We start from the raw sequence: 20,837 nt of genomic DNA, 5'->3' as shown, positions 1-20,837 counted from the left end.
GTGTAGCTGTTAAGTTTAGTTTATCAGTTAGTTAACCGACGAGTACTCTCTGTATTAGCAATTGACCTGGGTCAGTTTAAGTAAGCCGGCGAGGCGAGACCTGGGCTATGACATCATTCTCCTCAACCAGTTCCGCCAACCGATCCCGCATTTGTCTGCCTCTTGATGGACTACAGGCTGGTAACACAATTGCCTACCATTGTAAGATAGAACCTCTTCGTCGGATTATGGCGGGGCAAGGCGGAAGGCTCGGAGATTCAGGACATGCGCAGCCGCAGCGCGGGATGAAGCTGGATGGCTTGTGGAGCCGGAGCTGATCCGATCCGGTTCGTAGAACGGAGTATTAATACATCATCCATTTCTGCACCCAAGTATAGAACTTCCAAAGGTCTCCTCTGCCTTGCGAAAGAAAAGAAAGAAACTGGAATCAGTCGTGTCTACGAACAAGGATATTACCACACCAGTCATACTGAATAGCAACAAAGATGGCCAACACCCTGAAATCTATGCCATCCGTCAAATTGAATGACGGCACGTGTGTTCCCCAGGTAAGTTGTAGTAGGAGCAGACTCATTTGCAATTCTATTCTTTTGGCAACCAATTCAGTTACATTTGATAACGGAAGCAGCTTGGATATGGCTGCGGCACAGCTTGGTATAAGAAGGAAGGGGACACTAGTATCAACCGAGAGCTCGTTGAATCCATCAAAGATGCTATCCGACTGGGGTATCTCCACCTTGATGGTGCCGAGACTTACAGAACTGAGCCTGAGCTTGGTCTTGCCATCAAGGAGAGTGGCGTGGAACGAGATAAGCTATTCGTAACCACTAAGGTGAGCGTAAACATCGCAGATATTCCGAGGGCAATCGACGCAAGTCTAGAAAAGCTTCAGCTGGATTACGTTGATCTGTAGGTGATCCGCCCCGCCAATATGTTTCTACCGGCTCGAAGAACCTTGGTTTACTGCCAGATGCGAGGACTAACGGGGGTTACATATAGGTATCTAATTCACTCGCCTTTTTTCGCCAGCTCATCTAGCGACCTTCAAACAGCCTGGGCTGCTATGGAGCAGGTGAAGGCCGCTGGAAAGGCACGGTCAATTGGCGTGTCTAATTTCCTGCAAAGCCATTTGGAGGCTATTTTGGAGACAGCCACAGTTCCGCCATCCATCAACCAGATTGAATTCCATCCCTATCTACAGCATGGCAATCTACTCGACTTTCATAAGAGCCAAGGCATCCAAACAGCAAGCTATGGGCCTTTAACTCCTATCATCCGATCAAAGGGAGGGCCAGTGGATGACCTGCTGCCACATCTGGCCAAAAAATATGCAGTCAGTGAAGGGGAGATCCTCCTGAGATGGTCCATAGACCGTGGCTGTATAACAATCACGACTAGTAGCAAAGAATCCCGCTTGAGCAGCTATTTGCGCGCCTTAACCTTTCAGTTGACTCCTAGGGAGATTGATGATATTTCCGCTGCGGGGCAGCAGAAGCATTTCAGGGCATTTTGGCAGGGAAAGTTCGCGTCAGAAGATCGTTCGTGAAAACTATTGGTCATACTTGTATACAGCGTCAAACTCAGGCCTGTTCTGAGATTGTTGGATGAATTTAGATTCAAGCCTGGTGATTTCTGATGAACCGTCAAGCTAATGGTATCTGAGGTCGTTGCCCTTAATGCAGATTTACCTGTGATAACCAAGTACTAGGACATACAGCCATGAGTCTTCCGTTTGCCACTGCACATAGATAGGGACCAAAAGAACGAGGGCCATGGAGAATTGCAAGCGGTACGTAGTCGGAGAAGACTGGTTGAGAAGTAAGAGCTTCAATCTTTGTAAGTTTGGTACGGAGTAAGGTGCCTAGTAGATAAGCGGAGAAGACCCGCTCTAGACTAATCATAAGCAAATCAATTACTGCCAAGCGTTTCCGCTTCGACCGCCAGCCAGCATCCCCAGTCGCGACCAAGCCCCCCCAACCCACCCTCATTGTCGGACGGAAAGGCGATCCCCATCTCCAGAGGAAGCTCCTCGGCGCTCTCCTTCCTTGTCGTCTATTCCTTGCTGTTACGCCCACATCAACATTAGCGAGCCAGAGGCTCCCGTCCTCTATCCTTATGGCCTCGAGAGTCTCATTCTAGCTCCGGCATACATTGGCTGTTTGTCGACGCTACTTCTGTACGACAGGTCGGGGCTGGTTTCTTATCGCGTTCCCCATTCCAGCCAATTTTGTGCAAAATCCCCCGCCAGCTGAATCCAGACCGGCTGGCTGTGGGTGAATCGATTCGGATTTAAAGCGCTTGTGTTGTTGAACGCTCGTTTATTTCGGTCTCTCTCTTAGCGTCACAGGTCGCAGTTTTGGGGGGGCAGTCGGCAAAGGCCAACGAGGAGCTCAGTCCGCTCGGTATCCAGATTTTGACACAAGATAGAGGGAAAGGGGAAGACTCAATAACAATAAGGAGGCGCGCTGGCAGTTCTTGAAAGGTGACTTTTCACAAGGTCACACTACGTGGTCCCTGAACCTGTTCCTGGGAAGTGCGATGTTCGATAGTGGCGGCAATTGAACTCCAATTCGCGTAGCCACATGATACTGGGAGCTAACGCCACTCAGGGAAGTCAAAAGAGAAGGAAGGAATACTTGGTATTGGTTCATGGTCAGTCGAAAAGAGCTTGCTCGCCGTCAGCCACGTAGGCTTTTGATCAACGGACTGCAATGTCGGGGGACCAGCCCTATCGCTCCGCGGATGATGAAATAAAAGATCCCAAGTTCATTAACGAACAGACACATAACTCCGGTCAATCTTCAATCGACCAACGATTGAAGCGGCTTAGGGAAGAAATCCTTCCGTTCTACCCCTTCCTTCTCACTGTTCCCACTGATGTGCCTTTCCGCCTGGGGAGTCGCTTTGTCAACAACTGGGCTGTGGGTAATGACGGGCCGTTTACACCGGAGGAGCAACAACTACAATATATGACATTCCTTACACATCACGAAGGGGATTCCTTGCTAGTGGCTGTGGGTGACTGGTCTGACGCGACAGGAAACGTCATGTCCGACCAGCGTTCCGGAGGCCAGAGTGCTGCAAGCACACCATCCAACAACTCGGTGAAGAAAAAGATAACTTTTAACGACTACAGGAACAGAAGGAAGAGTGGCGCCTCCGCTTCCCCTGTCGGCCCTGAAGTCAGTAAGCAAAGCACCTCAGTCCTTGATACCCCCGAAGCAAGTCAGCGAGCTGCTAGGGCTAGCCTTCCTAGCAATGACTCGCAAAAGCCCGCGGGAAAACCTCCCGTCCAATCGCGAGCTGCGTCTAACTCGGGGGGCATCGAGCGCAAGCGCCCGTTTGTCGATGGCACCTCCGATTCTTCGAGGTCACAGCATAAGGTCGCGGCCCCCAAAAAGCCGAGGATATCTCCGAGTCCTGCAAAGACCGAGCGGCTGAAGGGTAACGGCTTGCCTGCTCTCCTGTCACCGACCCTTCCCCCTACTTCAAACAGTCCAAGACTGCCTCGGCTTCTGTCTCCTACTCTTCCGCCTGATATTGAGAAGGAATTAGCTGGGCTTGGAGAAGGCCCCCTGGGCCTAGGATCATCACAAAGCGACGGCGCTTCGAATAATGATTTATCATCGGGATCAAAAATCCAGAAGGCCAAATCTGCCGTTCACGCTTCGTCACAGCCAGACTCAACACACTCTTCGGGCTTGCATAGCAAGCAATTTTATCATGGAAATGACAAACGACGGCCCTCAAGCACGGATGTCTCAACTTTGGACAATTCTCTGGCCTCCAAAGGTAATCCAAAAAACCATGTCGGAAATACGATGTCAAGATCAATCGGCTCGCCACCGGTTCTACAGGATGCTTCGGCTAGAGCGCAGTTGGTCGTGAAATTGAAATATGGAAGATCAAACCGGAAGCGGATCGAGGCTCTCCTGAAATTTTCTGGCAAAAAGAAGCCGGCCCCGCCGGGGTCACCTGTGAAGAGTGCACTAGACATTGAGCCCTCTCAGACTCAGAAAGCCAGGCAGGCGGCAGCGAAGGCTCCAGCGTCGGAACATCCCGATCACAACAAGCCACAACGGTTGGAAGGGAAAGGGAAGCATATGGGCACAATTACCGTCTCTCGGGAGCACTCAAAAGTCCCTGAAAAGCCTCAAACGCCTATGTCTTTCTCCTCAAACCTGGCTGTAAATCCATCAGACAGATCGAAAGCTAGTTCAACGACGCCGGTAAAAGACCCTAAGTCTTCTGCCAGCCGGTTTGATCCATACAGCGGCAATGACGGAAAGCCGTCTTCTCATCCAGCCGTCAAGCGCCCCGGTAATTCGGCCACTCCTACAAAACTCGCATCTCCGCAATCGACTAATACGGCATCACGTCAATGCGACCGTCGAGCTTGGAAAGATGAGTATCAGAAATATTCAAACCTGGGACGTGATTTAAAGCATGCTGCGGAGCGGCACACAGCCAAAGATCACGTAACTACCGTTGATGAAAAACTCGCGGCCGCTACAGCAATTGAGGCTATTCTTTGCTTCATCGTGGCATTTGTTGCCGATGATCAATCCAAAGCGCTATCCCGGCAAACTGCAGATTCGTCTTCCTGGCTATCTATCCTCGCATATTGGCGTGTTGTGAAAAAGAATAGCACTCCCTATCCGCGCCTGCATAGCCTCTGCCTCATACTTGGTGCTGTCTCTTATGATGCCATTCACGCACTTGATCTTGAGCGACTTGCCGCCACACCTTTACCTGGGGAGAACACGCCAGCGCCCACTCCAGGGAGCGATGAAAACCCTGCTGCATCGGAAGACCATAAGAAGAGCCGGAAAGAGTTTGTGGAGCTGAAGAATAGACCGCACGAGTGCTATAGAGAATCCCAGAAGTTATGGCTCGAAGGCTCACGCGGTCTTTGCGAAGATGTTCTTTCGCGTGAGTTTCCAAGTACCTGGTCTAAACGATCCAAGAATTTCTCAGAGTTGGGAAGGCAACGCTTGAGAGCTGGCGACTATTCTGGCGAATTTTTTTTGCCAGTTGGACGGACCAACACCCCCCTAGAGGTAGTCCGGTTCAGTCACGCATTTCTGAGTGAGTGGTGCGCCAAGGAAGGTGTGGGATGGAACAGCCGACTCAAGCTGTAACTGTGACGAGTTCATCCAGGCGTTCTGCTATGTCGTTCGTGTCACAATCTGCGGTCCATTTCAATGGCTTTCAGTTGGCGTTTGTGGCAGCAGGCGTGTACAGGGAATATATTTTGCCTGCTGTTATTGTTACATGATACCACGGGTTGTATGTGCTTATGCTTAAGAGGAGGCAAACATTCATCTTTTATTTATCTGCAACGTAGGTCTGGGAGATACGTTGGGGGTGCAAGAATTTTCAATCGACTACATGCTATATCATTCAGCGTACATCCATGGGATTGGAGCTTGGAGACCCGGGCACTGGGGCCTGTAGGGTAATGCGCCTGCACACTTAGTAACCACATCTGGAAAGCGAATCTAACTACGCTACTACGCTAGTGGTAGCCATCTTGAATTTTTATCTTTTCTTATTCTATTCTATGTAATGATTTATTCTCTTCCGGGAGAAAGTCCAACCAGGCGAATTAAAAACGCTCCGAGGTACCTTACGCCAAAGTGGCAAAGAGTCAAATAAGATGATATAGGCTCTAATAATGATCTAGATATGATACCTGGCATAAGTCGTTCAATTAGCAGCAGATGTCTCCCGCAGACATAGTGATAAAAGAATAAACACAATCGCTAAGCCGAAGCCTCTCAACCCCCCCTCCCCCCGAAGCGCAATACCGCCATCACCAGAGATTCGAAAATCCTTTTCGAGCTCAGGATTGACAGTGCGGTAATTACTAAGCCGTAGATGTCCTCTCAATGAGAATCTGACATTCCTTTCATGGTCGCACAGGTATACCTACCAAGTGATAGCTCATGGATCCTCAAAGCGCGTATTCCTGGAAACAGACCCAGGCTCTTGGCCGAAGAGCCAGCCAGCTTCTCGGCAGTACCTTGCCTCCCGGCCGTAGGCTCCAACTTCGCTACTCCAACAAATGATTGATGCATCGACAGTATCTGCAAGTACACCTTCAATTGCTCCCAGCACACTCCAACCGATCGTCCCAGCAATGATCCCGACCATGTAGGCATACATGCTTCCGCGGATTGAACCGTTGGTACTCATCACACTTAGGCTCCGAGCAGTGCTCACCCAGCCACCAAACCCAAGCGCAAGAGACATCATGAGACGGGCCGCATGCAGAATGAGCTTGGAAAGTCGATAAGGGAGAAGAGTTGCAGAATGCCCACGAGACCAAGAGAACGACCGTGGGTGTAGAGAAGTCGTCGCTATGGAGGGCGTCAGGTTTGTCATCTGCACCAGACCACGAGCGGACACTGTAAGCGGCTGGGAATGAATAGACGCATAGGTGAGGGTTAGAGGGTCCGTGAGGGCAGTTATAGGAGTTGGTACAAAGGAATAGGCGCAGAAACTCAAAAGTGACGCGATACGACCGGGAAGCAACAAAAGCGGGACGCGGATCATTAGAGCCAGGAGGCTCGATAGGCAAATTGTACCAAAAAGGGTTGTAGCGGAGTGCAGAGTTGCGGCTTGGACTATTTGCCTGGAGGTCGGCGCTGGCGTCGTAAAGCGATGAAAATACCATTGACTCACCGCGGCAGCTGTGACTGTACGTCGAATACCAGCGATGACTCCCAGTGACCATGCGTAAACGAGCACATAGTAGATTCCTAAGCACCAGCTGCTTGAATCGACAACGAAAAGGCTGGACCGAGAAATATGGCCTTCCAAAAACACTCGCGTAAACATGAGCATCCATAACCAGGTCCATAAGACAATGAGAATGAGGGCACCGAGCCCCAAAGCTAGAAGCTCTGGATTCACGGCGAGGATGCGGCATGCAAACTCAAGTATGTCGACGGCCCTTCCTATAGCGCGGCGGCCTCGAACGACGTTGTAAATCCATGCGCTGGCCAAAATAAAGGGAATAATAGACCCGCATCTCATGACTTTGTCCTGAACACTTGATCCGTGCCAGACACCCCCAAAGCTCGAGATAAAGGGGTAGAGAAAGAAGGAATACAGTATTATGGGAACGGCGACGAGGATAGCGTAAACCAATGGACGTACATAGGAGCGTAATAGTGCCAGCCAAAGCAGAGATATAGATATCGACACGATGGTATAGGTACCCAGCAGGTAAAATGAACTGTGGATGGTCAAGTAGACAGTGTCACCCCATTTCGACTTGTCACCGGAAGGAGGTGAAGTGTGAAGGTAGATAAGAAATGACGTAGCGAAGAGAGAGGCCACGGATATGAGAAACAAGTGACCCCAAAAGCCATCATGAGCTGGAGAGCTAGCGCCTACCGGTGGGGTCGACGTTCGATATGGCCGTGACGTGCCTGGCGGTTGGGATGTTTCTGGCACTACTGCGTTATCTGAATCTATAGGAAGGAGATCTGAGTCTAGTCCGAGATTGCCCGTTCGTGACTGTGGCTGCTCTCGAAACCGTTGAACGGAAGGCGGTTTATCATCACCAAATTCGGGAGAGTCAGCCCGGTCGCGGCCAACATCGGATGCCAGTGTATCTTCCAGGTGAACGTCAACTAATTTCCCCCTGAGCCTGCTTCTACTTCGCTCTGTGTGAATAGACTCCTCCATTCCGTTTGGCTCCCCGTCGTACTCAAGACGCGAATCTTGCGCTCTGTCACTAGTTTCGGCGTCGCGCCAGGAGCTCCAAATGCCCTTCCCCCTAGTATAAGGGGGCTGTTGTTCCTTCGAGCTGGCAGATTCGTTATCGTCGCCAATTTCTGAAGACTCCCTAAGGTAGCTGCTCCCAAATTGGCGCCGAGATTTTTGTAAGGCATAGAAGTCAGCAATCTCTCGCTCATGCTCAACCTCATCATCCTCCTCTCGGAATTCATCGGTAGCGCTGTAGAAGAGAGGCGCAGGTTGAGACACAACCCTTGAACCAAACGGGAAGCCTGATAGTTGAGAACCGGCAGGTTGGTATGGGTCGGCCGCATTCCTGTGGAAGAAAGAGCGCGAAGAGGGCAAAAGAGAATTTCGAGGTTGTTGCAAGAGACGTTCATGCCCCTTTCTTCGGGGTTCTTCTGGATGGTTCACGACCCGTGACTGGGACTGTGCGAGAAAACGGGAGGCATCTGGGCAGCAAGTGAGCGATGAGGAGCACGGTATATGTATAAGAGATGGAATAGTAGAGGGTATTCATACATTCGGAGAACATGTCGGACCTGGTTCTCTATCTTTGTTTTCGTCTTCTTGACACCTTGACCCGACCCTTGACCAATGAGCCGCTAAACCTTCTTATATTCAAATCACTGATTATCCAGCTTATAGCAGACGAAGCGGTGTGAGCGGTATAAACCCGATGCAGTTGAAATTCAGTGGGAATCGAAGGACTACATAGCAAAGAAGCCAGATGGGATAGGGCTATCCATCAAAAAGAAAAGAGATGACGGATTGGGGTATAAACCTGCAGAAAGAGTTCAGACAGGCAGAAAGCGTATGAAGGTAGCAGTAGTCTTCCCTTGCGATCAGTAGGTGAGGTTGCAAGCGTCATCAGGCAAGGTCATGGTGATAGATGACTCAGCATCCATGCCATTCGTCTGATCGGTTTAATTCGCTTGGACTGCAGAATGCGCCCAGTAAGTACAAATGTTCTCGGTGTGCAGAGCAGGAAACTGGAGCACTTCAGACCATACCGGAAAGAAAGAAAAAACAAGGGGGTTGCGGTGGAATTTTCCTTGCAGTCAATATATGTGAGGCTTGAACAAGGTAGATAACAGTAGTTTGGGGAACTACTACTAGAGGGGACTAAACTATCGCAGCTCCTCCCGTACTTAACCAGTGGATAACTAGTCAGAAAGACCATCCATTACATAACAGCTACTTGTTCTGTACCCAGCATTCCTCGGTAGCTCCACTATAGCTTGGTTGGTCATCTACTGGCTACTCCAGACTGGTTATCGATTCCGTCCTACTACTTATCTTATCCCGCACTTTCCTAAGAGGTTGGAATCCAGCGTTATACCCGACTGAGTTTAGTAAGGCTGAACGTAAAAAGAGAATCCCTTCCCGTGCTGAGGACGAAGAAGTTCACAGAGTACTTAGCATCATTAATTATCATACGATTATCTCCCCATAGGCCGACTGACACCAGGTTGAGCCAACCTTTCCATTTCCCAAGGCGAGTATCCGTTTTATTTGGTCGCCATCTTCCATCAGTTGATTTTTTGGGAGCATGACTCCTACAGACCTTTGAAAGTCCACGGGCATTGATCGATCGAAAAAAAAAAAGAAAGAAAAAAAAATTATTCACCTAAAGTCTCGAGTGCCGGCATAAGCGACATTCCTCTGCTGTATCCATGTCACAGCCATGGGATTATATTGCTAAACTTGTTTGCATCGGGGACTCGGGAACTGGGAAGTCTAGTGTGGGTACACTCACGCTTGACAGACCATCATACCGCTGACACACGGCCGCGACTTTCTAGTTAACGATCCGACTCTGCGAAGGGCGCTTTTCGTCCTCCCATGATGTTACAATTGGTGTCGAGTTCGGTTCACGGATTGTTCCGGTGGGCCCGCCGGCTTCAAAGGCCTTGGGAGGCGAGTTCGACGATTCTATCCGCAATCGTGCCCCTTCACTCACATCTTCGCCCTCATTGCCCGCTACGACTACAGCCAGCGAATCAGTCGCTTCTGGACTGCCCAGTCCTCCACGTCGGGTACAGGAGCTCCAGAAAAGAATGAAGTTGTCGCTATGGGACACCGCTGGCCAAGAAACGTACAAATCTATTACCCGCTCTTATTTCCGTGGTGCTTCGGGTGCCCTACTGGTCTTCGATATCACTAGACCTTCTACATTTGTATCGTGCACACAGTGGCTCCATGATCTGCGGCAAATTGCGGAAGATGGCATTGTAATTGTTCTGGTCGGCAACAAGAGCGATCTTGCCGCTGATGAGTCGAGATCGCATCAGACAGTCACTAGGCAAGAAGCGGAGGAGTGGTGCCGTTTGAATAACATCACACGGTATGTTGAGACAAGCGCGAAATCCGGAGAGAACGTGGAGCGTGCATTTCTTGAGGTAGCCGAGATGATATACCGCAACATCGAAGCTGGCAAATATGACCTCCACGACCGTCGAAGTGGTGTGAAGGGCTATGGTGCTACTGGTGGATCAAACTCAGGTATCCCAAACACTGTCACTTTAGGCTTGGATGATGCCATGCGCAAGGGTGGAAGTGGCCTGGCAGGAGGCTGTTGTTGATGGATACAGGATATTATACCTTATATCAAGCTTGTTGTTCAAAGTTGTCACGGGACTATATCTTGTGCAAACATGTAACGGTCCTTTATAGTCGCCCTTGGAGAGGTATGGTTGTGTAGGAATATGGAATAGGCACAGATTTCGCCCAGTAATCTCTGTGATCTTGGTTTATATACATCTCGGGCTAATGAGGATCGAGGTAACTGGTACAGAAGAGCGAAGCAATATACATTGAATGCTACACAATAACAGAGGCGCGGGGCGCATATACCAAAATTTGAAACACAGCCAATCTAAATATCTTACAGCTGACTAGAGTAGATAGTCCACGAGCCAACAATAGTAGTGACAAGTATGGTATTGCATGAGGTACAGCGATGACGAGAAGCGGTATATGTAAACAGGTGTTGACGATAAGGGTGGCGATTACGGTGGTGGTGATGAGATGGAACGGCTCAGTTGGCAATCCGCCAGCCACTGAACCAGTTCAAATGAGACCACTGCTGGCTGGGCCCTTCAATACCAAAAACAATAGCCCGAAAGTATGCGAACAAGCCAACGATCGCGCAGTAAAGCAAGGTATAGATCGCCCAACGTAGCTTGTTGCTCATCTGCTGTGTGAACCAGTCAACGCAGAATCCGAATGTGAGTATGGCATAGTAGAGTGCCGGATAGTAATGATGAACGTAAGTCACTCGTGCCATGACCGCAAAAGGTAGATAATGCAACACCCACCCAATGACTGGGTAAAGACCGGAATAGTGGATGTGGTCAATATCCGCTTGGGTAAGTTCAGTATATCCTCGTTGCCAACGCACGAGATACCAAAGAACCAGAAGGGCAAATATTCCAAGACTCAAAGTACTCCCCCAATATACGAAAGGGTTTCCGAGAAGGTAGTACTTGATGGTGTTGTCATCCCAGGAGCACATACGAAGGCCCACATTGAGTATAGGCCATTGCCAGAACTTAGAGGCGAGGTCATCTTGCTTGTCCGGATCAGGGACAAGAGCATTGTTGGACGTCATCATAGCGACATTCAGATGGATAAAATCCTTCCAGAACGGAGACTTGTAAGATCCGGGATCACCTGGTGGAACTATGTAACAAAATCAATATCCGGTCGCCACAATCTGGAAGGAATAGACCAGGAATAGGGGTAAACTTACGCCTCTCGTTGTAGTGTGACTCGACATTCCAATGAGTATAGACATCACTGGGCTTATTCTCCTTCACGCATGTGGTCTCAATCTGTTTGAAGCCCCATTGGGGCAGGTTTACATTTCCTGCACGCAAGTAACAGCCCAGGACAGGATGTCTCAGGCGAAATGCCGTAGTAAGAGTTCGAATTCTGCTCCTGTCCCTGGATGCAACATCATCAACGACTTCAACCGCCCAATGATCTTTGTCATCGCCAATGGTAATGTTGCCATAACAGGAGACTTCAAACTGGCTCTTAGTAACTGGTGCAGATATAGCATGCGAATGTAGGTTCCGACCCGTCTGCCCATGGATTAGACGGATGATGTCTCCGTCACCAACGAATCTCAAGGAGTCCTCGGGGTCATAGTCCGGCTCATACCTATTGGGGTAGATGAACCAGTCGTTGTTGGAATCCTTGTGGTGATAGCACGTCACCTGCTGTTGTGTTGACCCTTCAGGATACGTTTGGATATGCGAATGGAGAAGTCCACCACCATACCCCATGTTTTTCAGTGTCACCCTCGATCCCAGTGCTATCTCAAGAGGACTATCCTTCCCGACCTCGGTGCCCTTCAAGTTTGCCTGGAAAAGTGAGCTCATCTGGGCATCTCCTGGACCACTATTCTCGAGAACCCAGAAATGAACATAGAAAGACAGAATGTAGACAATGCAGGGCACGATGATTAGGCCCACTATGCGCGCAACTAGATGTTTCGCTACCACAACCTGCCGAGCATTAACCACCGAGCTGAAGTCGTTTTACATTCCAGTAAGCCGCTTACCTCAGGCATTTTAAGGTCGCCAAACTTATTCCATAGATCTTCAACGGTATAAAGGCCCACAATAGCGGTGCAGAAGAAACCGACCCATTTGACACTGCAGACACAGCCAATGCTCACGCCGGTGAGAAAGAGCCATGCAAACCATTCTGCCGAAAAACTAGCTTTCTGCAGTCGATGAAATTTGGCCCAACATAATGTGGTTGTAAACGTGAAGCAAAGTAGCATGGAATCAAGGAGGATGAATCTCGAGATGGTGGCATACGAGTTTTCGAATAGCACCATCAGACTGATAAGCCAGACAGTAGCCTTGCGATAACCCAGCTCCCGTGCGGTATAGTAAGCAAGCGGGACACATACCGCGCCGAAAGCCGCATTGAAAATACGCATGAACGTATAGTTGACGTCTTCGGGATACTTCTCACCGGATTTGAATTCGAACGAGCCATTATAACCAGCAAGAAATCCCGACAAGCCAACTAGCATCTTCCCCAGGGGCGGGTGTACATCAAAATAAAATTCGCGCTTCAGATAGTGTGAGCCAAATTTTCCAAAGCTGCATATTATTATCAGGACAAGACGTTAGCACCCTTTACTGGCAAAAAGAAAGATTAAGATAGAAAGGTTTTTGGTCATACTGTGCCTCATCCCATGTCACGATATCTGAACGACCAATTTGATACATTCGAGTGAAAATTGCCAGAGCAGTCAGAAAGAGAGGCGCAAATATAGGCTCCCAGCTGGCCACCGCCGAACGAAACGAGGAGGGCTAAGACACGCGTCAATATTATCGGCTATCAGGTGCAGTAAAGCTTTATGAAGCTTCGGTCTAAGGCGAGCATCATACCTCTTGCTTTGATTTCTTGGCATCATATGCATCATGATCAGGAGCACGGCTGGGCTCCTGCGTAAGAGGGGCAGTTCTGCGCCGCACTTCAGAGGAGAGATCAACCCCAGAGCTTGACGCCTGATTTACTCCCGCCATGATTGCGGTATAATGAGCAGCTAAACAAATGCAGGGACAGGGAGGGGCGAAAGAGAAAGCAAGTAGAGTGTATCAGACTGCCACAGGAAGCTGGTTGAATGTAGAGCAGCTCGCTGGGATTGACTTCAGGTGTGAGTTGCAAACATTTCTTATGAGAAAATCACAGTGATTGGTCTAGCGTGCAGTACTCCAGCTTTTGTTGAGAGTCTGGAGAGAAGAAAGAAGAAAAAAGAGAGGGGCCGATGAGAAGGTACCTTGAGAACACAAGGCAAAAGTATGGAGGGGAAATCAGGATAGATTGAGCAGACACCGCTTAACCAGGGTCAAATGGGTAAAGTAAGGTAAAGAATGGAAGGTTTGTTAAAATGATAAAGGCAATCTGAAAATTTGAGGCAATGAAAGGGAAGAATAGAAAGATCGGAAGCAAAAGAAAAGGGGTCGAATGTTGAGGGTGGGAAAGAAAGTCAGCCTCTCGAAGGGTTCCCTACTCAGAATGTAAGACGGAGTGGAAGCGCAAATGGCGAGTTGGCCTGGAGATAACACGGAAAGCTCGGGCGCGTGGCCTGAAAGCTCCGTTCCGCCTGGGCCACTTCTGAAACCTCGACTGCATCCTCCGTCTTGTTCGTCGGCAATGACGGCGAATTACTGAAAGAGGTATAGCGTGTCTAATGGGGGCAGGCATGTATGTCACTGCCATTTGTGGCATCATATATGTGTGTGACCTCTACAATGGAAATTGTACTGACTGTTCAAAGGGTGATTAAACTTCCCATCCTTGGACAAAAATCGGGTCCCAGATGCTTCGAAGTGGCTTTGCTGTTCAACTGGTTCTCCAATTTTCCCCATACTTGTCTAGCCGGGCTTGATTACTGTCATGATTCATCACCGTCGTGCCTCACTGTCGCGGATTAAAGATTCTGAAGAAATGCGATGCAAAAACGGAGATTGCCGTAGGTTGGCGATTCCAGCTTTTGCTGCTCTCCTTCAATTCAAACTGGACTGAGTATCACCAGTAGAACAGGCATCTGACAGTCTATTAACGAAAAGTACTTATCAGCCAGGTACCATGGAGTCGATGAAGTTTGCCTTTTACGGTATTTTGCGAAAGTTCACGGAGACGAAAGCCAATCTGTCGAATTGAATGCGATTATGCAACGCACAAATTATGAATGGGAACATTTTGGTTGAGTCAGCGTATCCTACCTCACCGGCTGTTGGTTAGACATTCCATGTTCGAGTGTAAAGGTTCTCCACCTCTATTCAGGGAGGAGGAAGGCGGTGTGATCTGCCTGGTGATTAGCTTCAGGGCATAAGGAGCCACGGACAATTCGTAGATGGTTCGGGGTATAGATTGATAATGAATGAATCTGCGCTGGCTGTGTGTACGCAACGAGGGTCGTAAACCCGAACCTAGACGAATAACGTCTACGCTAGCACTATGAGAGGCAGGGTGCTTCAATTGACATAGGGACACAAGTGCGTGCCATGGTAAGCTCCCCAAGCTTCTCATGTATCTAGGTCTGCATAAAACGTACGAAATGATGTTTTTTTTTCTTTTTTTTTTTTTTTTTTCCCCCCCGAAAATCTCGTTGGTACTATAATATGCAAGGGGACCAGTTTTCTCTAATCGTTTATTACCACCCTTCCACATCGATGGCTTGTGGTAGCATATTATGCAAGTCAGAGAACTACCTCTGAGCCTGAAAGGCCCGTGATAATACTGGGTCTTCGAGATGATAGTTGCACGCGGGTTCTCATTTCTGAAGTCACGGAGTAGCAGATGGCGCGATATGTGCCTCACGCTTCAAACATTTCACAAACTGTCATGTTTTAGAACCTATTCTGGGGCGTGGTATACGTCTCGGTATATATTTACATGCATACATATAGATGATGTCAGAAAAAAACGGTGCAGTAAATAAATAGAGCCTCGACAAGATCAGCATATGCGAGACCAGGGTCGAGAATATCCTAGTATCAGTCCACGAGAAAAGGAAAAGAATACAGTTAAGTCGGTGTACATAAGGATGAAAAGAGAAAACAAGAGTGAAAGAGGTAGGTACAGCAACAGGATGTTTATATGTCTGTATCTGTTACATGAGACTGGACCATACGCGGTGGCCCTACTCATTCTCCTCCTGCCCAAGACGTCTATACTGACCGGCCTGTCCTGTTGATTCCGATCCTTTGTGTCGGGTAATCATATTCGAAATCCAGCCTCCAAAGCCCTCTGGTCGACTACTAGTGTCTTCCCGGAAGCCTGTCCTGCCAGGCTTGCTGCCGGTACTAGAACTTACATTCGGTGGGTCAATGTCCAAGCCAGGAATGGCGCTGTCTGCCCCCAGACGGCCATACTGGCGTCTGATGTCAAGCGAAGGTACAGGAGAGCCTGCACTCATGAGAGAGCCACGTTCTCCCTGAGTTGCTGGTGTTGGCATGGCAGTAGTTGCATCCCCAAACAGCAGATTCATGTCTTCCAAGCGGACACCACTCGTTTCCGGATATAAAAAGTAAACTGTTGTAATGTATTAGACTTTTGGTTAATTATGGGAAAATTGACATGGCGCTTACCCAGGACAAAGCTGCAGGCACAGAAAAACGCATGCACCAGGTACAAGCGCCACTTGATAGCAGCTTGTAAAACAGGCGTGACCTCTCCGACAAGCCAATTAAAAGCCCAATTAGTGGCTGTACTAAGACTTGCGCCTTTTGCACGAATGCTCAATGGGAGAATTTCCGGTGGGTAGAGCCATGGTATGGGTCCCCATGATGCACCAAAAGCAGCATTGTAGATCATGACAAAGATGACAGTGAGAGTAGGTGTTGCCACGACGTCGATATATATGAAATAGGAAATCAGGGAGAGTGAAACAATCATTGCCACCGCTCCAGAAAGAAGGATGGGGCGCCTGCCCCAGCGATCCACCAGATACCATGGAGGTACTGTAGAGGCCAGATACGAGATTGCGTTGATCCCAGTCATTAGGATAGCGTCACGGCCAGCCCAACCTGCTGATTCGAATACAAGCGGGGCGTAATACGAGATGACGTTAATACCGTTGAGCTGAGCTAAGGCCTGTGCCGACATCGCTATCAAGACCCTTTTGTAGTAACGCCTGAACATATCAGCGTAAGATCTTTCGCCTTCTTGCCTTTGCAGAAGAACATTCATCTTGATCTCTCTATACTCTTGTCTGGCTTTGTCACTGTGCAAGTCTCCACTTCCATATAGATTTGCAATGACAACCATACCCTCTTCATCGTGGTCATTGTCCAACAGCCACCTAGTCTTGCGTTAGCATGGTGAAAAGCTAAGTTTTCTCCTGCATCACGCATGGACTCACCTTGGAGACTCGCAAATGATGAGGCTACCCACACCAAGAAGAGCACCCATGACGCACTGGAACAATAATGGTAGGCGCCACGAGTAGTTACTTTCTATAAAGCTACAGAAATAATCCACCCAGACGCTGGCTGCGTATCCGGAGATGTTCCCTGTAAACTCGATACATGCCAGTTTCCCTCGGTTGTGGGGAGGCTTAGAGAACATTAGCAAAACAACCGAAGCAATATGCAACAAGGGTGATCGTGAATACCGATATCTCAGACTGGTAGACAGGTACAATTGTCGATAAGGCCCCAACGCCCAAACCTGCGACGATTCGACCGGCCATCATCATAGGCAACCCGGTAGCAAAGGCCTGCAATGCACCGCCAATAAAGAATACTATGGATCCATACAAGATCGTTTTGCGGCGTCCGATTAAGTCGCCGAGTCGACCGACAAGTAGAGAAGATATGAAAGCCCCTACTTCGAGGATCGCAACCACCGTACCTATTGCAGCTCGCGAGGGTTGATTGAAGTAATCCTTGAAATACCAGCCTCTGGTCGTGTGTCAGCAAAGCCCTCCATTCCGTTGAAGAAAGAGAAGACGGACGTTATGATCCCAGACATAACACCTTGGTCATAGCCAAAAAGGAAGACGCCCAAGGATACGAAAACACTCGTAAAGTACCTACATAGCTGGTCAGCAGAGCTAGTAGGTAACATTTGTCGATGACGAAACCCTCTTACAGTAATGGCTTCCCAACCAAGCCATGCAAGTGTGCGCTTTGTCGATTATTGGGTGACATTATGACAGCTAAGAGGCGCTCTGCCCGAGGAATCTTCCGGGGTGGAGGGCAGGGTATTTCAATCTTCTCAAAGTCGTCTTCGCCGATAACAAGCTGGCTGGGGTAATGGACACGATTCTGTTTCTCGGTCCGTACACTGGATTCCACCCGACCAGAGCTTTCACGATCTTCAGAGCTTCTGAGTGGGATCCGAAGATAATCTTCGGCATTAGCAAGCTGTTCCGTCAGATCCCCACTGTCAGTCCAGGTAAAATGCTCAGACCCAGTGGAGTGAGTCGCTATAGAGGAAGAGCGTCGACTGCTCCTCCCACTAGCAGGTTCTACTACCGTAGCGGGTTGAGGGACAGAGGACCTTGAACTTGAAGGAAGATTTTGCAAGGGTATGCCAGAAGAAGTATGGGTCGGGGTCGTTGTGAGAGGAATGTTGGCGGTTGTAATGGGCTGGGATTTACAGCCCCCCTTTCTTGGTTGAATATTAGCTTTTTTCTTTCTGTCACCACTCTTTCACGCGACCAGAATATAAGATCGCTGCGAGTAAAAATCAGGGAGAGCTGGTAATTTTCGTAACGCTCCGCAACAATCCGAATTGTGAGTTTTCATCAAAGCGGCATGTAAAGACAACTGCTAGTCTATTTGGAAGGGATGGATCAGAAGGACAGCGGTGCAGAGTAATCGCTGCAATAGGATGGAAGACCACGCGCCAAAGCGGAGACAAGCGAGTGAGGTGAACCAACTGTTCACAAGGATACCGAAAGGGTGTAGAAAGCGGTGATGACAATCCTTTGGGGGGTTTGCTCACGAGACAGGCAATACTTGGCAGATCAACAGCGCAGGATGACGGTGCCCGGAGGTCCAACGGCCTAAAAATGATCAGGTGAAAAACTTAAGAGGGGAGAAAGGAAAGCAAGATGAGCTAAGGCTAAATAGCATATGTTTGACAATCAGTCCAGAGGTAACCTTTGGCTTGTGTACATAAATCCGTCCCAAGGTTGCTTGCTGGGTTTCCCAGGGGGACTAAGCCATGATTTAGGGAGGCAGCTGTCAAGCCATCGATGTGACTACCGTTACGTACCTTGATGGGGTTGTCGGAGACCCCGCAAACACTGACGCTAAGTGGGTACGAGATTGTGCCCAGTAAACTAGACTACATACGTAGTACTTTAGTGTACCAACAACCATGTTACCGGCAGTGCCCATCAGCGATTCCATCTGTGGCGGTGCGATCAACGAGGGTACCCTTCCAGTACGTGCCTAATGATATTTACGAAGATCAAGATGACTTAATATGAGGCGCGGTATTTCATGATTCTCACCTACAAGGGTCGCTATTCAATTCTGACTATCTATAACATCTCATTTGGTGGTATTGTTTCAATGATACTGTCATGCAAGGCATATCTTTGGGTGGATCCCCTTAGAGCCTAGATTATGTGAAAAGAGCCCATATAGACCCAGGAATCAGTATCGTATCGTTGATCTCTGTATTATACACTCCTATATATAGACCTGTAATTGTAGCCTTGTGGTGTCTCGGCTAATTACTCGTGATACAACGAAATGCTTCAAAGGAGTGACGCAAAGCTGGCTGGTCATTGCGGCTATCGTCTGGAGCACACAAGTAGACAGACTCCTTGTATGTATTAGCAGATAATGATGATTCGTCCGTAGGACATTGTTTGTTAGAAACATTGTTGTTTATCGCCTGTTTTGATTCTAGTAGATAGTAATCATAGCACGGGTAGCCCCTTTGCTACTCGTCGTTACTATGTATACCTAGCTTTCATGGACCACGAGCGACAACGAACTCTTATCATCTTGACAGTTTCTATCCGAAATCAACTTAGCGGTTATACCGAACACACTACACATCGTTTCTCGATAGCCAATGGCTTTTTCTTCCCCCTGGGGGAAGCGCAATGATTAAACAAGCATATTTATCATGTCAAAAGAATGTCATAGCCATCTTTCTGGATATATACAGCGTCTGCCATATTAGCGTACTTACGACGCACCAGCTCGAATATCACCAAGCCTGCACTAGTGCTAGGTACTTGACGGATGGCGTCCCTTGCAAACCCACGGAACAGCCAACGACGCCAGCCACCTGCTCTGGATGCCTTTCTCCTGCATCTCTTCAAGGTTTCTTGGTATGCAGAGTAATACAGGCGTAGCATTTCCCGTCTTGAAGGATGAAGACTCGCTTGATGGTCAATGTATTCCAGGCGAGCAACATGGAGACTTTGAATAGCACTTAGCGGGTGCTGTATACTCTGTTGAGCAACTGAAGCTGCAACACCTGCAGCCATCAAGAAACATGGCTCCAGAGCATAATGTGGTCTTATGAGCGGTACGCCGCGGTCACTCGATTGGATGTGGTGTAACTGTTCCGCGTAATGAGTCCGCCGTGAGCCGTAGTACCAGGTCAGAAATGAATAGTAGGCCTGCGACTTCACGAACTCGAAGAAAGAGAAAAATACTGCATAACCAAAAGCGTCGCGAGTAAAGGATAAACCCCACCCTGCGAATATACCACGAACTCCAATTTGATTGAGTTTATGGCGGCCATAATGCCACATGCTCTTGTATGGGCCCTCAAGCAAGTCACTCGCTCGGAGACGGACCTGAAGCGCATCCAGAGGAGCGGCTACTACTGACTGAATTGTACCCGCTATAAACCCAGCTGCAAATGTGTTTGAAGGGGGAGCAGGTGGATATACGCGTTTGATGCCTTGGGACGCAGGTTCGTACAAAGCGCCAAGGACTTGTAAATATGACGTGTAAAGGACGGCTCCAATTCTATCTATAACAGTTAGACAACCCAGGCAATTAAATTTGAGACTAGGTAAACCAACCCAGCATTGGCTAGGAGAGGTGGCATAACTTGATTAGGGATGAAGCGCCACCCATATGTGCGAACGGCATGGACAAGTAACCCCGGAGTAGTTGTATGCAGAGACCAACCGGTTTTCGCAGAATGAGGATTGACAGCTCTAGCGAAGGCCTAGCGAAATAACAGGAAGAGCCATATATATCAGTTGACATGGACTCCAGAGATCAGTGCAACCGGGCCGGCGAAGGAACAATGCAACCGCATACCATATAACTGAACAAGAGCATGGGCTGTCAGTGACTGAAGGGACAATACTTATGAGACGTCTAGTATCATACTCAACTCGGGTGCGAAAAAATGCCTTAATAGGTGCTCTGAAGTAGAATGCAACCAATTGTGCACTAAGAGCCCGCACCCCCGCAGCAGAGGCACCAGTAGCTGCATTCTGTCGCGATTTTCTGCGTGACGGATTCCCCGAGTCCAAGCTCGAGGTATGATCAAATGCGGGTAATGTCTGAGTAGTGGCCATGCTGAGGCGTGTGAGAAAGCATTAGAGGTGACAGTTTATCGGT

General features: G+C 48.8%; 6 protein-coding genes across 6 annotated transcripts; 3 read left to right on the top strand and 3 right to left on the bottom strand.

The window, feature by feature from the left end:
- Window positions 1-485: 485 nt before the first annotated feature.
- Window positions 486-1,546, top strand: AKAW2_11265A (aldo/keto reductase; the record flags this gene model as incomplete). The annotated part of the gene is made up of 3 exons (XM_041683730.1): window positions 486-548; window positions 629-909; window positions 1,000-1,546. The coding sequence occupies 3 exons, from the start codon at window positions 486-488 to the stop codon at window positions 1,544-1,546; spliced, it is 891 nt and encodes a 296-aa protein (XP_041537985.1).
- Window positions 1,547-2,711: 1,165 nt separating this feature from the next.
- On the top strand, window positions 2,712-5,141 carry AKAW2_11264A (uncharacterized protein; the record flags this gene model as incomplete). The annotated part of the gene is made up of 1 exon (XM_041683722.1): window positions 2,712-5,141. One exon carries the CDS (start codon window positions 2,712-2,714, stop codon window positions 5,139-5,141), a length of 2,430 nt encoding a protein of 809 aa, XP_041537984.1.
- A 4,284-nt stretch (window positions 5,142-9,425) lies between these two features.
- Window positions 9,426-10,334, top strand: AKAW2_11263A (uncharacterized protein; the record flags this gene model as incomplete). Its single annotated transcript, XM_041683711.1, has 2 exons — window positions 9,426-9,494; window positions 9,555-10,334. The coding sequence occupies 2 exons, from the start codon at window positions 9,426-9,428 to the stop codon at window positions 10,332-10,334; spliced, it is 849 nt and encodes a 282-aa protein (XP_041537983.1).
- A 455-nt stretch (window positions 10,335-10,789) lies between these two features.
- On the bottom strand, window positions 10,790-13,301 carry pmt2 (protein O-mannosyl transferase; the record flags this gene model as incomplete). Its single annotated transcript, XM_041683700.1, has 5 exons — window positions 10,790-11,433; window positions 11,504-12,263; window positions 12,320-12,872; window positions 12,955-13,085; window positions 13,164-13,301. The coding sequence occupies 5 exons, from the start codon at window positions 13,299-13,301 to the stop codon at window positions 10,790-10,792; spliced, it is 2,226 nt and encodes a 741-aa protein (XP_041537982.1).
- A 2,123-nt stretch (window positions 13,302-15,424) lies between these two features.
- AKAW2_11261S (putative MFS monosaccharide transporter) lies at window positions 15,425-17,435 on the bottom strand (the record flags this gene model as incomplete). Its single annotated transcript, XM_041683689.1, has 6 exons — window positions 15,425-15,816; window positions 15,873-16,585; window positions 16,646-16,839; window positions 16,898-17,186; window positions 17,240-17,317; window positions 17,377-17,435. The coding sequence occupies 6 exons, from the start codon at window positions 17,433-17,435 to the stop codon at window positions 15,425-15,427; spliced, it is 1,725 nt and encodes a 574-aa protein (XP_041537981.1).
- Window positions 17,436-19,372: 1,937 nt separating this feature from the next.
- Window positions 19,373-20,794, bottom strand: AKAW2_11260S (putative mitochondrial carrier protein; the record flags this gene model as incomplete). Its single annotated transcript, XM_041683678.1, has 4 exons — window positions 19,373-20,231; window positions 20,288-20,436; window positions 20,532-20,538; window positions 20,604-20,794. 4 exons carry the CDS (start codon window positions 20,792-20,794, stop codon window positions 19,373-19,375), a joined length of 1,206 nt encoding a protein of 401 aa, XP_041537980.1.
- Window positions 20,795-20,837: the final 43 nt, after the last annotated feature.

The sequence above is a fragment of the Aspergillus luchuensis genome, chromosome 1 (assembly GCF_016861625.1).
Source record: "Aspergillus luchuensis IFO 4308 DNA, chromosome 1, nearly complete sequence".
NCBI lineage: Eukaryota > Fungi > Ascomycota > Eurotiomycetes > Eurotiales > Aspergillaceae > Aspergillus > Aspergillus luchuensis.
Note: the sequence above shows the minus strand (reverse complement) of the source record. Positions and strands in the feature narration are given on the sequence as shown.